This window comes from Microcebus murinus, chromosome 21 (assembly GCF_040939455.1).
Source record: "Microcebus murinus isolate Inina chromosome 21, M.murinus_Inina_mat1.0, whole genome shotgun sequence".
Classification (NCBI taxonomy): Eukaryota; Metazoa; Chordata; class Mammalia; order Primates; family Cheirogaleidae; genus Microcebus; species Microcebus murinus.
This window is the reverse complement of record NC_134124.1, coordinates 38,557,941-38,573,072: the sequence shown is the minus strand read 5'-3', so window position 1 is coordinate 38,573,072 and position 15,132 is coordinate 38,557,941. Positions and strand designations below refer to the sequence as shown.

Sequence of the window (15,132 nt, the reverse complement as noted above, 5' to 3'; positions counted from 1 at the left end):
TGGATCAAATGGTAGATCCACTTGTATCACTTTAAGCTATCTCTATATTGCTTTCCATAGAGGTTGAACTAGTTTGCAGTCCCACCAGCAGTGTAGGAGTGTTCCTAGCTCTCCACATCCATGCCAACATCTGTTATTTTGGGACATTTTGATAAAGGCCATTTTTACTGGAAATAAGTGATATCTCATTGTAGTTTTGATTTGCATTTCCCTGATGATTAGAGATGTTGAACATTTTTTCATATGTTTGTTGGCCATTATTCTGTCTTCTTTAGAAAAGTTTCTGCTTATGTCCTTTGCCCACTTTTTGATAGAGTTGTTTGATTTTTTCTTGCTGATTTTCGAGAGTTCTAAGTAGATTCTAGTTATCAGCTTCTTATCAGATGTGTAGGATGCGAATATTTTCTCCCATTCTGTAGGTTGTCTGTTTACTTTCATGACTATTTCTTTGGCTGTGCAGAAGCTTTTTAGTTTGATCATGTTCCATTTATTTATTTTTGTTGCTGCTGTGATTGCCTTTGGGGTCTTCATAAATTCTTTGCCTAGGCCGATGTCTAGGAAAGTGTTTCCAACATTTTCCTCTAGAATTCTAATAGTTTTATACCTTAGGTTTAAGTTTGTTATCCAGCGTGAGTTGATTTTTGTGAGAGGTGAAAGGTGTGGATCCTGCTTCAGCCTTCTACAAGTGGCTATCCAGTTTTCCCAGCACCATTTATTGAAAAGGGATTCTTTTCCCCAGTGTATGTTTTTGTCTGCTTTGTCAAAGATTAGATGGCTATATGAGGATGGTTTTATATCAGGGTTCTCAGATCTGTTCCACTGATCAATATTCCTATTTTTGTGCCAATACCAGATTGGTTTAATTACTACAGCTTTGTAGTATAGTTTGATATCTGGCATATTAATACCTCCCATTTTGTTTTTATTGCCTAGAATTGCTTTTGATATGCGGGGTCTTCTCTGGTTCCAAACAAAGCATAAAATTATTTTTGCCATATCTGTGAAGAATGATGATGGGGTTTTAATAGGTATTGCATTGAATCTGTAGATCAGTTTGGGTAGCATAGACATTTTAACGATGTTGAGTCTGCCGATCCATGAACTTGATTCTTTTTAAAATCTTTTCTTGAGCATTATTAGCACTAAGTGAGCACAATACATGTAATCACTCTTTCTGAAGCCTTGATCATCCCTTTAAGCTCATCCATTTTTTTCCATTTGCAGACCCTGCTGTGAATTGAGAGGGAACTGCTTGTGTCTCTGACAACATAATTGAATTGTATGAGCAATCTGATTTCAGCTGTTCATCAAGTTTAAATTAGGAGAATGCCAACTCATGCAGTGGCTGCAGTATTAGACAAGGAACTTTAAATCTAGTTACTGGAGTAAAAGGAATAGAGCTATTGAAATTCTGGGCAGAACCCTTTCTTCAGCATTCTTGACCCCTAAACTTAGACTTCTTTGCATATCCAAAAGCCTGGTGAAATAATTTTTGGCCTTTCCAAATATACCTCACCTTTACATGGCCTCAAAGTAACCTTGACTTCCTCTGAATCACTACAATCTCTTATCTATGCACAATGTTTGGCACATAATAAACTTCTAACTAAAGCTTGAGTGATGGAATATAAAGGAAAGAGAGAAAACACTTCTAAGGGGTGTTTGTCCTAGGTAGCCCATGAAGAGTGAAGAAAACCTGACATCAGAAGACAACTCTGGTTTTAGGTTTTGGGGGGGGGCAGCCATGGAGAAGGGTATCACTCTGCTGCTTGGGCTAGAGTACAGAGGTATCATTATAGCTCACTGCAACCTCAGACTCCTGGGCTCAAGTGATCATTCTGCCCCAGCCTTCCAAGTAGCTGGCACTACAGCTGTGTGCCACCACACCCAGCTGATTTTTCTGTTTCTTGTAGAGATGGGGTCTTGCTATGTTGCTCATCCTAATCTTTTTTTTTTTTTTTTTTTTTTTTTGAGACAGAGTCTCACTGTGTTGCATGGGCTAGAGTGCCGTGGTGTCAGCCTAGCTTACAGCAACCTCAAACTCCTGGGCTCAAGCGATCCTCCTACCTCAGCCTCCTGAGTAGCTAGGACTACAGGCGTGCGCCACCGCGCCAGCTAATTTTCTTTTTTTTTTTCTATTTTTAGTTGTTTGGCTAATTTCTTTCTATTTATAGTAGAGATGGGGGTCTCGCTCTTGCTCAGGTTGGTCTCAGACTCCTGAGCTCAAGCAGTCCTCCCACCCAGCCTCCCAAAGTGCTAGGATTATAGGTGTGAGCCACCGCACCTGGCCGCTCATGCTGATCTTGAACTCCTGGCCTCAAGCGATCCTCCTGCTTCAGCCTCCCAAAGTGCTAGGATTACAGGCCTGAGCCATCCTGCCCGGCTGACAACCCTGTTTTAGGACAAAGAGCTTTGTAAGGAAGGAAAACATCAGAAGCTTCCAATGAAACAATCCATAATATTCTCAAAGACCTTTAGCTGCAGAATTAACATAGTCTCACTTGAAGATTTTCTCTTTTAAGATTTCAGGAGAATACATGGACTGTGTTAGACTACAGGAAAAATTTTTCTAGTTTGGCCAGAAGGGAAGCCACATGGTATCCCAGACACTATAAACTCATACAATTTCTATGATTCCAACACTGGAAATGATTTGTTGTTTTCTATTACTGCATAACAACACCTATTTATTAGCTCACAGTTCTGTAGGTCAGAAGTCTGATATAGTATGGCTGGGTTCTCTGCTTTAGGATCTTACAAGGTAGAAATCAAGGTGTCAGCTGGGCTGAGTTCTCATCTGGAGACACTGGGGCTGCTTCCAAGCTGGTTCTTGTTGGTAGAATTTAATTCCTTGTGGTTATAGGACTGAGATCCCTGCTTCCTTGCTAGCTGTCAGCCAGGGGCCACTCTTAGCTTCTCAAGGCCACCTGCATTCCTTGATGTGTGGTCTGTTCAGTCTTCAGTGCATTGATGGCACATCAGGCCCTTCTCATGCTTTAGATCTCTGACTGCCTCTTTTGCCCCCAGCAGGAGAAAACTCTCTGCTTTTAAAAGGCTTGTGCTCACCTGGATAATCTCCCTATCTTAAAGTCAACTGTGTCATATAATAGCCTATTTATGGGGATAAAATCCCTTATACTCAATAATTCTGTGATTAGGAGCCATTTAGAATTCTGCCTACCATATTTGTGTATATATTTTATCTCATTTACTGGATCCTAAGTCTTTAGGGTAGGTTAATGCCTGGTACATTATAACACTTAGAAAATACTGGTATTTATATTATCAGTGACTAAAAATTAATGTTTGGAGTTATATATATGAGGGTTACAATCTTATTCATGTTTAAATCCCTAGTATATAGCATGGTGTGTCATTTATAGTATTGTTTTAGTAAATACTTAGATAAATAAATGAAAGAATGGATAATTAATTATATAATTCACAACTGTGGCCACTATTCTGATTAAAAATCATATGTAATTCAGTTTGTAATTTCTTTGAAGTTTTAATAAAATGAGAGTATAGTGTCTCCTAGCAGTCTTCTTTTTTTAAATCAATGCTTTAAAAGCAAAATTTTGCAAAGTGCTCATTCACATAAACGTCATTTATATTTTTTCCTGCTAGGAAGGAGCACTGGAATAGTAGATAAAAATTGGATTCAGATCTTGCCCCTAACATTAGCTAGCTAGAGGTGTGTGTGTGTGTGTGTGTGTTTTAGGGGTAAGGACAAGTTGTGTTAGATAATCTTGTACATTCCAATGTCCTGTGCTACTATTACTATTTCATAAACTATTTGACTATTTAAACATACTATTTCCTATAACCAGGTGCTTATATATTTTGATTCCAGACATCCAGCAAAAATATTCTAGCTAAAGGAAAAAATAACTTGAAGCTGGGCTATTTCCTCTTAGGATCCAGATGGATACCAACAATAGCTCCTAAGACAAATTTATCTTTGTAATTGAAAGCCTGTTATCCTGGGACTATCTAACGCTAATGTTTTCCTTCCTGTTTGGGTAGATTTCTAACCTGTAGTTTTGAGTGATGGGTGGTGTTGTTGCAGTATAATGACATTTGCTCAGCCCTTATTGACAATCTGGTTGCTCTAAAATAGATTAGCAGATCCTTGTCAGAGGGCTTGTCAGTGTAATGATGTCACTGTAATCAGGCCAGGTAATACAATTCTCTGCCTTGTTCAGTTGCTAACGGTCATCCAGAGAGGTCATTCCCATCCAAGATGACTAACATGGAGGCTTCTGAAACATGGTACTGTATTTTAAAGACTGCCATGTAAGGAGAAGTAATATGATTTATTTATTATCTCTTATCTTTCAATGCAGCATAGATTTTAGCCCAACATTTCCTAAAGTCATTTGACTATAGAAGACCTTTCACAGAACCTCCAGTGAATCTCATTTGGGAAAGGCTAGTTTCTTCTCATCTAAGAAAGTAAGACCAACTCTTGGGAACATCAGAATGTTTTTATTAGAAGTGGCTTTACATATCATCTGGTTGAACTGCCTTATTACAACTGGAGGATCTGAGGCCCTTGGGGATTTAAGAGATTTGCCCAAGACAGTGAGTTGATGGCAGAGGTGGGTTTTGTGGTTTTTTTTAAAGAATATCACAAGATAGTTAGCTTGTTCCAACTCCAGTTCCATTCTTTTTGAACAGAGTCCCTCTTTTATGTAAAGTCCTCTTCTTATCTCTCCTTTCCCCTCAGGAGTAAAAGCTGTTATTAAGTCATCAGACTCCAGTGTGAGCTAATTCAGTCATCTTCTATCTAACATCTGACTATAGGAACAGTTATTGGAAATGGGGTCCTGCAAGCTTCATGAATTGTTTAGTGATTTTTGTTTGGTTGATTTTTAGATTTTTGTTGTTATTGTTTTTCTTTCTTTTTTTTTTTTTTAAAGACATAATCAGTTTCTCAGAGCTTTTCCTGACCATCTACTTAAAAAAGAGAGAGGTAGGAAATAAATGGAAAGTTTTGGGTGAGGAGTTGTATGGAGAAAACTCAAATACCTATTCCTGATGTCCAGTTTTTAAAAAAGGTGATCATAAAGACTAAGGAAGGTTTGTAATTGGCCCCGCTGACATCCTCTAATTCCAGTCCTAAATATTCATTTACATGTTGAAGGTTTCTCATTCTTGCTTTCTCTTACCAGAAAGTGCCATTATCAGAAATAATTTTAAGGGAGTATTTTCTGGGAAATTGGAATAAGGTGGACTCAAGATAGAAACACGGTCAGGGCCTGGGGACTTGGAGAGGTGTGAGGGAAGAAACGCACAGAAGGCACAGTTGACAGAGGCACAGTGAGGGAGACGGCCGGGACTGGGGAGTCACCAGACTCCCTGCTTTTGAGCTACATCATTTTGGACACGATATTTAATCTCTCTGGGCTCATTATGTGATCTCTAAAATGGATGATACCACCTTGGAATTATCCTGGGCTTTGAATACACATCAAGCTGGTTTGTCTTCTCATGGTAAATATGTCTATAAAATATAGATATTAATGTGAACCTCAAGGAGTAGTGAAAATTAAATTAGGAACATACATAAAGCTTCTGGCACATGGGAGAAACTCAGTAAATGTTACTTCCCCTCCCCTTGTCCTTTAGTAATTTGAAATTTAAATATTAGATGGCCTATCCAAAAAGATTATTAAGTTATATGTTCCTTAGGAAACATAAACAGGAAAATAAATATGCATTTGTCCCTATAATATGCTGAAATAAAAAAATGAAATAAATAATACAAAAAAAGAAAATAAGTATGGAAATTCCTAAAAAATAAAATAAAAATAAAATGGATAATACCACCTAGCTTCAAGATTATGAAGATTACATAATCAAAGTATGGGTATTTATATTATTATGTTTTACTATTACATTCATCAAACCAATTAGAGTTTGCTTTTGGGACGTGAGATTGAGAAAATCTTTTACTTTCTCCTTCTTGTCTAATTGTGTAGTATCTAAAAACCAGTAAACATATTTTGCTTTAATATAAAAAGGAAATATGTGAAGTGCCTGATATTTACTTAGTGTTCAGTAAATGTTAGTTCTCTTTTCTTCTTTCCTTCCTTCCCCAATACACCCTTCACTTCCAGACTTCCTTGATTTTTTCTTGATACCAGCTCTTTCCTTTATGAGGAAAGGAAGAGAAAGACTCAACTATACAGATAACTCTCCTAGGTTTGGGGTAGATACAGGATGAGAGGAGGGAACTGTGCCTGTCTAGAATCTGTGTAAAAGGCAATAGAGTATAATGGATTAAAGACTCAGGCTTGAAAGAAATTCAGTTCTAAAATTGTATCCTGGCTCCTACCACTTACTAGCTGAATAACCTAAGGCAAGTTTTTTGATAAAACTTTTGCTTTTGTCTTTTTAAAGTGGCAATAATTATAATACTTAATGGGCTTATAATCTGTATATACTTAGTGTAGTACCTAGTGCATTGTGACACTCAGTAAATGTGAGTTGTCATTATTGTTATTATCATCATCGATTAATATCATCATCTCATCCCACTCAGATCCCTTCCAGGCCCTTACCCAACCCTAAACGAACTTTTAAAGAACTGGCAATTCCTAAGCATTCCTATTGGATGGCTTAGAGGAAACGGTCTTCTTCTTTTAGCAGGTCTCGCTTTTTAGATCTTCCTCTTCTTTATCTTAAGTGGGACTTCTGACTCAGAAGTTTTGAGTTTGCTTTTGGTGTCAATGTATTGCCCACTTGACCAGCTTACCCAGTGGTTCTGGTTAGTGGGGTGTTTTTTAAGGAAAAGAAATCTGGAACTCCTTCCCCATGAGTTCACTGCATTGGGTCATTCATCCTTGGTGATGCTGACTACTGTTTCACATTAAAGAATTGGAGAATCCTTGGCCAGTGTGCTGGGATGTATCATTCTGGGATCCCTATGCATTAAATGGCAGGAGAAGAAACCTTGGTGCCTGTCCTATACTCAAACCCAGCTTGCAGCTGTGGAGAACACAGACATATAGGCTGTGCTTTCAAAATTTGCAGTGAAGTTATAAGGCTCTTAACCCATTAAAATATAAGTACTAAGAATCTCTCACATTTGCATAGTATTTGGCAGTTTGCCAAATACTTTGATTATCACAGTGACTGTTATAATCCTTGTTAATAACTATAAAGATTTTGTAAATGAGGGCTTTAAAGCTGGAAGAGGAGGGATTGTCCAGCCAGGATCACAGCACATCACTAGTGAATGGCATATTGCTAGTGAGCTGAAACATGAGCCCATTTCTTCTGCTCCACATGAAAGTTCATTATACTGTGCCTCAGCTGCCTCCATGGATATTATGCAATGCACTAATGCACTTTTTTAAAAATAAATACTTTAAGAGTTGTCAAGGCTGGGTACAGTGGCTCATGCCTGTAATTCCAGCACTCTGGGAGACCAAGACCAGCCTGAGCAAGAGCGAGACCTCCGTCTCTACTAAAAATGGAAAAATTATCTTGGCTCAGCAGTGCACACCTGTAGTCCCAGCTACTCAGGAGGCTGAGGCAGAAGGATTACTTGAGCCCACGAGTTTGAGGTTGCAGTGAGCTATGATGATGCCACTGCACTCTATCCTGGGCAATAGAGAGAAACTCTGTCTCAAAAAAACAAACAAAAGAGTTGTCAAATACAATTAGTATAAGGTATATAATTGTGGTGCAAATAGTAAGTTCTATGGTAGTCTAGAGAGGAGTGAGCACCATGGGTTGTAATGACCAGGGTAGATAAGTAGAGTAGATAAGATGTGAATAGAGGAACTGTTAAGGAGGTATTTAGTGCCTGTTCTTTGAGTGACAGAATTTTCTTATGTGAGGGTTTTGTGCAAGTTCTAAGCTTAGTGGTGGTGACATTAGTCTGTCTGTTATCATCCTAAAGAAGCATTTCATACTCCTCTCTGTTCGACTCTCTAGGAATGACTGTGGTCCAGATCAGCATCCTAGTTCTGTGCATTGACATCTTCATGCAGTAATTTTTCCCCACCAAAGTATTCCTAAGGAAAAGAAAGTACATATGTACCCCAAGAGCTGCTGCCTTTAACTTGAAATATTTTGAAGTCATATGTTTTGATTTTAAAATATATATAAATTTGTGCTCTAGTTCATAGTATTTATAATTGTTTAATGTGAAAACCTTTTAAAAAATAAAAAGGTGAAAAACTTTTGAGCAAAAATGATGCTTCAGAAAGACAGGCTATATTTACTCCTCCCCATTTTTAAAATTGAGGTACAATTCATATAACATAAAATTCATCATTTTAACAATTTTAAAATGTACAATTCAGTGGCATTAAGTACATTCACAGTGTTGTATAACCATCACCACTATCTAATTACAGAAACTTTTCATCACTCCAAAAGGAAACCTTGTACCCATTAAACATTCATTCTCCATTTCCCTTTCTCCAACTCTGGCAAACACTAATCTGCTTTCTGTTTCTGTGGATTTACTTATACTGGATATTTAGTATAAATGAAGTCACACAATGTTCTACTCTTTTATGCCTGATTTATTTCACTTAGCATAATGTTTTTGAAGTTAATTCATGTTGTAGTATCAGTACTTCATTCCTTTCTGTGGCTGAGTAATGTTCCATTATATGGATATACCACATTTTGTTTATCCATTCATCAGTTGGTAGACATTTGGGCTATTTCTACCTTTCCCTATTGGAAATAATACTGCTAAGAACATTTATGTGCAAGTTTTTGTTTGAACACCTGCTTTCAATTCTTTGGGGTATACACTACAGAATGGAATTGCTGGGTCATATGGTATTAATAACTCTATGTTTAACTTTTTAATAAACTACCTGTTTTCCATAGTGCTGTACCATTTTATATTCCCACCAACAATGAATGAGAATTTCTCACAAGCTTACCAACACATGTTATTATCCATCTTTTTAAATTGTAGACATCCTAGTGGGTGTTAAGTGATATCTCATTGTGGTTTTGATTTACATTTCTCTAATTACTAATGATGCTAAGCATCTTTTTATGTGTTTTTTGGCCATTTGTGTATATATATATATATATTTTTTTTTTTTTTTGAGAAATGTCTGTTCAAGTCCTTTGCTCATTTTTTTTTTTTTTTTTTTTTTACAAAATACCCTCAGATTCTACCTTTGCTCATTTTTTAATTGGGTCGTTTATTTTCTTGTTGTTGAGTTGTAAGGGCTCCTTATATATTCTGGATACTAGACCCCTATTCTATATATGATTTGCAGATATATCCTCCTATTCCATGGTTGTCTTTTCATTTTATTAATAGTATCCTTTGATGCACAAAAGTTTTTACTCTTGATGAAGTCCAATTTATTTTTTCTTTGGTTACTTTTGCTTTTACCTAAAAAACCATTGCCTAATCCAAGGTCATGAAGATTTATCCCTATGTTTCTATCTAATAGTTTTATAGTTTTATCCTTTGGTCTTTATTCCATTTTGAGTTAATTTTTGAATAGTGTTATAATGCTAATGATAGAATCTAGGTGGTGGAGTCTTTGTAAAATTCTTTCAACTCTCAGCTTTGCTGTATAGTTGAAATTTTCCATTGTCAAATGTTGAAAGGGGAAGTAAATCAAATTTAGAAACCTACTAGTTCCTCTTTGAGCACCTTCTCCTACCTACCTTCTCCACAGCGTCATCAGATAGGCATAGTGTGAGAAAAAGGCAAATACCGGGCCAGATGAATGTAGCAGGAGTTCACTCACCAGGCCCTAAGCTAGGGTGACAAGTTTCTATTAACCCTGCCTCATCTGCCCCCCAGAACCTTTCCTCTACAATATGCCCCCAAAAAACTTTCCCCTCAGTCCCAAATTTTATCCTTAATTGCTTTTTCTGGTGGATAAATGTCTTATTACTCTGAAATGATTTCACCTGTGTCATACCAAAGAATGATCTCATTTTCACCTGAACAAAGGCAATTTTTGTAGAAAGAAAACTCATTTGGAAAGCAGAAGACTTATAGTCTAGAGTAGACTCAGTCAGGTAAGTGACTTCTGCAAGGTCAAAGAATTGATAAATGGTAGAACCAGCATTTGAACCCATGACACCTTATTCCAATTTATCATACTGCTGCTCTTTGGGACCTAAAGGAATATATGGTGGAGTTTCAGAAGGCAAGGATATATTTCACCACTCAAATCCTGCTGCGTGGACGGCTACCTACTTTAGAATTTAATACTTTAAAAGTAAAATTAAATCAACTTTTGGAGAGGAAGAGAGCCCACAGCCAGTTCTCAGTAGCTGTATAAAAACAGTTTCAACCTTCATCTTTAGAATATTTTTCTATTTTACCTCCAATAAGCACCAAGAAAATTGGTGTGAAAAACATGAATTTTGGGGCCATGTGTCAGATGAAACCTTCTAGGGTTCAGGAGTCCCCTTTCATCTTTTATTCATTCTATATTTTTACTAACCTATTCGCATGTATTTTTAATAACCTATTTTTAAACAGCTGGTTCCTAGGAAAAGGTGTGCAAGGACTCCAGAGTTCCAATTTACATAGGCACTTAAATCTTGAGGGGTCTGGCTGACAGTCTTTGATTTTTGCCTCCCTAATTTTACATTTAGAGTATGTCTTGGTAGTGCGAACTTGCTCCCCGGAATATAACTTTTTTGTCCCCTAGCACTTAGTACAATATGTAGCACATAGTAGGCATTCTGTGACCTTTTGATGAATTGGGTAATTGTTGGCTTCCTCAGAGCAGGGTCTAGACTTGTTCATTTCTGTATGCCCATCTACTAGTACAGAACCTCCTAACATATAATAGATATTCAATAATTTTTAAAAAACTTAATTGAATTGATATTGTTACTTCACTTTTAGGTGAGTGCCTGTCCTTTTAACTAGGCATTTGTCAGCCAAGAATGTCAGAGCCCTGAATGAGTCATTGAGTCAGGATCAGAGGGTTAATAATAGCCCAGAAAAGATGGACTGAGCCTATTAGCTGATGCAAGGGGCTAATGTCAGCTCTTTTCGGGGAGGTGGCCTAGATAAATCAAAGACTGGCAATAATGATCCCAAAGCCTACAGACAGCAAAAATCGTCCACCTCGCTGAACTCTCAGGAAAAGGAAATGAAAAAGTCCTTCTTAATCGGATTTCTGTACTTGAAACTAGGGATTTTTGTGAGGATGCTGTGTTTCAGATTACCAACATGGATGGGGAGCATGGTCATAGAAAGTTTGGGAGAAGAGAGTAGAGGCCCAGTTGGGAGAGGAGAAAAGGGAAAAGGTCACTAGGAAGAGAAAGATGACTGAAAGAATAGTGACTATGGCCACACCCTGATGTTGTCAATGACCTGGCGGCAAAAGGACTTTTGCTAGAGAACTCCCATTTTTCCTACCTTTCAGTTCTGGCTTCCTAACCTTCATTCCTGTCCTCACTATTTTCTTTTAATAGATCTGCCTATTTTCCCTTTCTTTAGTTCCTAGAGAAGCAGGCTTCTATTCTGCTTAAGTGCCAGGTATCCTTTCTTGTTCAGGTAAAAAATAAAAATCTTCTCTTCTGGCCACTATTTTGAAATCAGCTAGTGTCCCCTGAACGATACCGTTCTTCCACTGTGAACACTTGGGTTTTTTGAACTGAGCTTCCCATCTCTATTTATGAGTCTGTCTCTTCCACTAAATTTTGTGCTCCTTGAGGACAAGGATAGAGTTTTATTCATTTAAGCAATCCCGGCAACCTAACCCAGTTTCTGACCCCTAGCAGAAATTTGATAAATTTTTAATAATTGAACAAAGAAATAAGCTTTTCCTATATACCTTTACCAGCTATTTTTTCCCCCTCAACACCAATTTTTCCCTCTTTTTTTCTCTAACAATAGTTTTTGCTACAGTGCTAAATTGTGTGGCACATACAGGCAATTTTGTTATTTGTAGTTTTTTTTTTTTTTTTTTTTTGAGACAGAGTCTCGCTTTGTTGTCCAGGCTAGAGTGAGTGCCGTGGCGTCAGCCTAGTTCACAGCAACCTCAAACTCCTGGGCTCGAGCGATCCTTCTGCCTCAGCCTCCCGAGTAGCTGGGACTACAGGCATGCGCCACCATGCCCGGCTAATTTTTTATATACATATCAGTTGGCCAATTAATTTCTTTCTATTTATAGTAGAGACGGGGTCTCGCTCTTGCTCAGGCTGGTTTTGAACTCCTGACCTTGAGCAATCCGCCCGCCTCAGCCTCCCAGAGAGCTAGGATTACAGGCGTGAGCCACCTCGCCCGGCCGTTATTTGTAGTTTTAATTATTTGCAAGAAAACATATAGCCAGAATTTTAAGCATATTCCACAGTTCTTTCCAGAAGCCCTCTCTTCAGTCACTTTTCAAGTTGTCTGATTTTACCTACATCAGGAAAGCCTTTGGGGTCAATTTGGAGGCTTGGCTCCTCAGCTGCCTACTTTTTCATTCCTGATGTTTTTCCTAGGTTCATTTCCTCTCTTCTCTCCTTCATACCTGCTTTTGCTCGCTCTGTCTGGACCTTCTCTTCACTTTGAGTTTTTTATACAATGTCAGTCCCAATAGACCTCAAGGTGGGAGCTCCCAAAGAGCAACTCATCATAAAACCACAAAGTCATAGACCATTGAAGCTAGATGGTGTCTTAAGAGATTCAAGTCCAGGAGTTTTCACGTATTTTTAAGTATCTGATTTTTTTAAAAAACAAAGATTTAGGCAGAACCCTATATATAAAACAGATAAACATGGAGCTGCTTTGGTTAAAATGGGGTTGGGGTTCCCAGAGATACTATGGGATCCACAGAATATGATTTGAGAACCACTATTCTGGTTTAGCCTCCTTGCAACACAAATGGGGAAATGAGACCTAGAGGAGTGAAATAGCCTGCCCAGGGCACCCAGCAAGCTAGTGACGGGATCTGGACGAGGACCCAGGCTTCCTTTCCAGGTCAGTGCTTTTCTAAGCACAACCTACTGTTTAGAGCCTCATCTCCCAAGGGGAGGAAAGAGTAACAATGAGTCTTCTATTTTACTCCCCTTGATGAGACCTGACAGGGTCCACCTATCCTTCCCTACTAGTAAATCAGGTTGGCCCCTTCGTGTTATTGTTTTTCTCTGGGACCCAGGCTGGGGCTTGCCTTAGCCTTTGTTCTGTTCCCAGTTTTTGCGGTGCCAAGAAGGATAGGGAGAGAGCAGATTCGGGCAGGTCATGGTGGCACAGATGTTTCCTGTCCGTTAGCCAGTCTGGCTGCGTCTTTCAGAGGAAGCCGAATGCCATGGCCAGGTGTGTTTTTCAGGGCCTTCCAAGCCCTTGGAGGTGATAGGTGTTTATAACCGCAGTTTCCTCATTAGCTTCTGTTTTTCTTAGGCCTCTAGCCATTACCTGAGGCAATACATCTCAGCCTCAACTTTAGGAGTTGTCAGTCATTCAAGGTTCTCTGTGGTCTGGCCACAGCTTACCTCTGTATTTTTATTTCCCAGTATCTCCTTCATGTATCCTATATTTTCTCCCAGAGTACTAAGTTTTCTCCCCCTTCCTTCTCATCTTCACCTATTAAAATCTTACTCATCTTTCCAGATCAAGCTGGAATCCAATGCCACCTTCTTTAAGAAGCCTTTCTCAATTTCCAACCTTATGCAATTGCCCTCTGCTGTAGTATCATGACTTTTAAGCCTCATGTCCCATCTTTCCCTAACTCATATATTTGGTTTGTTTTAGAGACAGGGTCTTGTTCTGTCACCCAAGCTGGAGGGCAGTGGCATCAGCATAGCTCACTGCAACCTCGAATTCCTGGGCCCAAGCGATCCTCCTGCCTAAGCCTCCTGAGTAGCTGGGACTACAGATGCATGCCACTACACCCAGCTAATTTAATATATATATATATATATATATATATTTTTTTTTTTTTTTTTTTTGTAGAGACAGGTCTCCCTATGCCTCCCAGGCCAGTTTGAACTTCTGGCCTCAAGCAATCCTGCTGCCTCAGCCTCCCAACATGCTGGGATTATAGACAGGAGCCACCATGCCCAGTCCCCTGCCTCATATTTTGTGCACAGTAACTTTGCACATTCCATGGTGTTTCTCACTTTTGTATTTTGTTTGTGCCATTGGCTCAGAATTCCCTGCCCTAACATTTTACTTCACTTTTATCTGAATTTAAGTAGGCTGACTCCTACTTAAATTTAGGATGGGATCAGGCATCACTTCTTCCAGGATGTCTTCCCTAACCCCTCCAAGCTGGCTTAGACCCCTTTCATAATAGAGTGTACCTGTATCTTTCTACTTACTATATTTTATGTTTGCATCTGAGTCTCATGTTAGGTGGTGTTCCTAGGGAAATCAGTTATGCCTTATCTTCATATTTCTAGCATCTAGTAGCATATTAGTCATAGTAGATACTTAATAAATATTTGTAGAGTGAATGCATTAATAATCTTTGTACTATTATAATGTTATTTCTGCATTTTGGGGGTAGCTATTTGTCTACCACTAGACTACAAGCTCTATGAGGATAGGGAAAGGGATTGCATCTTACTTGTCTCTTTGCCCCCAATAAAGCCTTTTTTATACTAAGTATATCAGTCAGGGCTCTCCAGAGAAACAGAAACAATAAGAGAGAGAGACTGATTGATTTTAAGTAATTGGCTCATATGATTGTGGGAGTGGGCAAGTCCAAAATCTGTAGAGCAGGACAGCAGGCTGGAAACTCGAGCAGGGTTTCTGTGTGTTATAGTCTTGAGGCAGAATTCCTTCTTTTCCAGGAAACCTCAGTTTTTGTTCTTAAGGCCATACACATTTCCCAGGGTAACCTCCTTTACTTAAAGTCAACTGAATATAGATGTTAATCACGTCTGCAAAATACTTTCACAGCAACATCTAGACTAATGTTTGACCAAACAACTGGGCACCATAGCCTAGCCAAATTGACACATAAAATGTAATCATCACAGTAAGTGACCAATAAATGTTTGCTGAATTGAAGTATGCTTCTTATCTGAAGCTCAGAAAAAGAGAACAATCTTACTTCTGTTCCCAGCAATAATTTGAACTCAATCATTTGAAAATCTTCTACCACTAAACTCCTAACAATTCTGAACAAAAAAAATAGCAAGATTCTTTAAAATACATAACTGAACTTGCAAGAAAGT

At 38.5% G+C, this 15,132-nt stretch overlaps 1 protein-coding gene across 3 annotated transcripts in view; it reads left to right on the top strand.

The window, feature by feature from the left end:
• SYN2 (synapsin II) overlaps positions 1-15,132 on the top strand; it is a 168,440-nt gene that overhangs the window by 87,801 nt on the left and 65,507 nt on the right. The window contains exon 1 of one of the 3 annotated variants that reach the window (XM_075996327.1): positions 2,161-4,272. The exons of the other annotated variants lie outside the window; for them this stretch is intronic. Within the exon in view, the coding sequence (XP_075852442.1) occupies positions 4,244-4,272 (29 nt within the window). The 5' untranslated portion in view covers positions 2,161-4,243. Of the gene's footprint in view, positions 1-2,160; positions 4,273-15,132 lie in introns of those variants that run through there. 3 annotated transcript variants of the gene reach the window in all.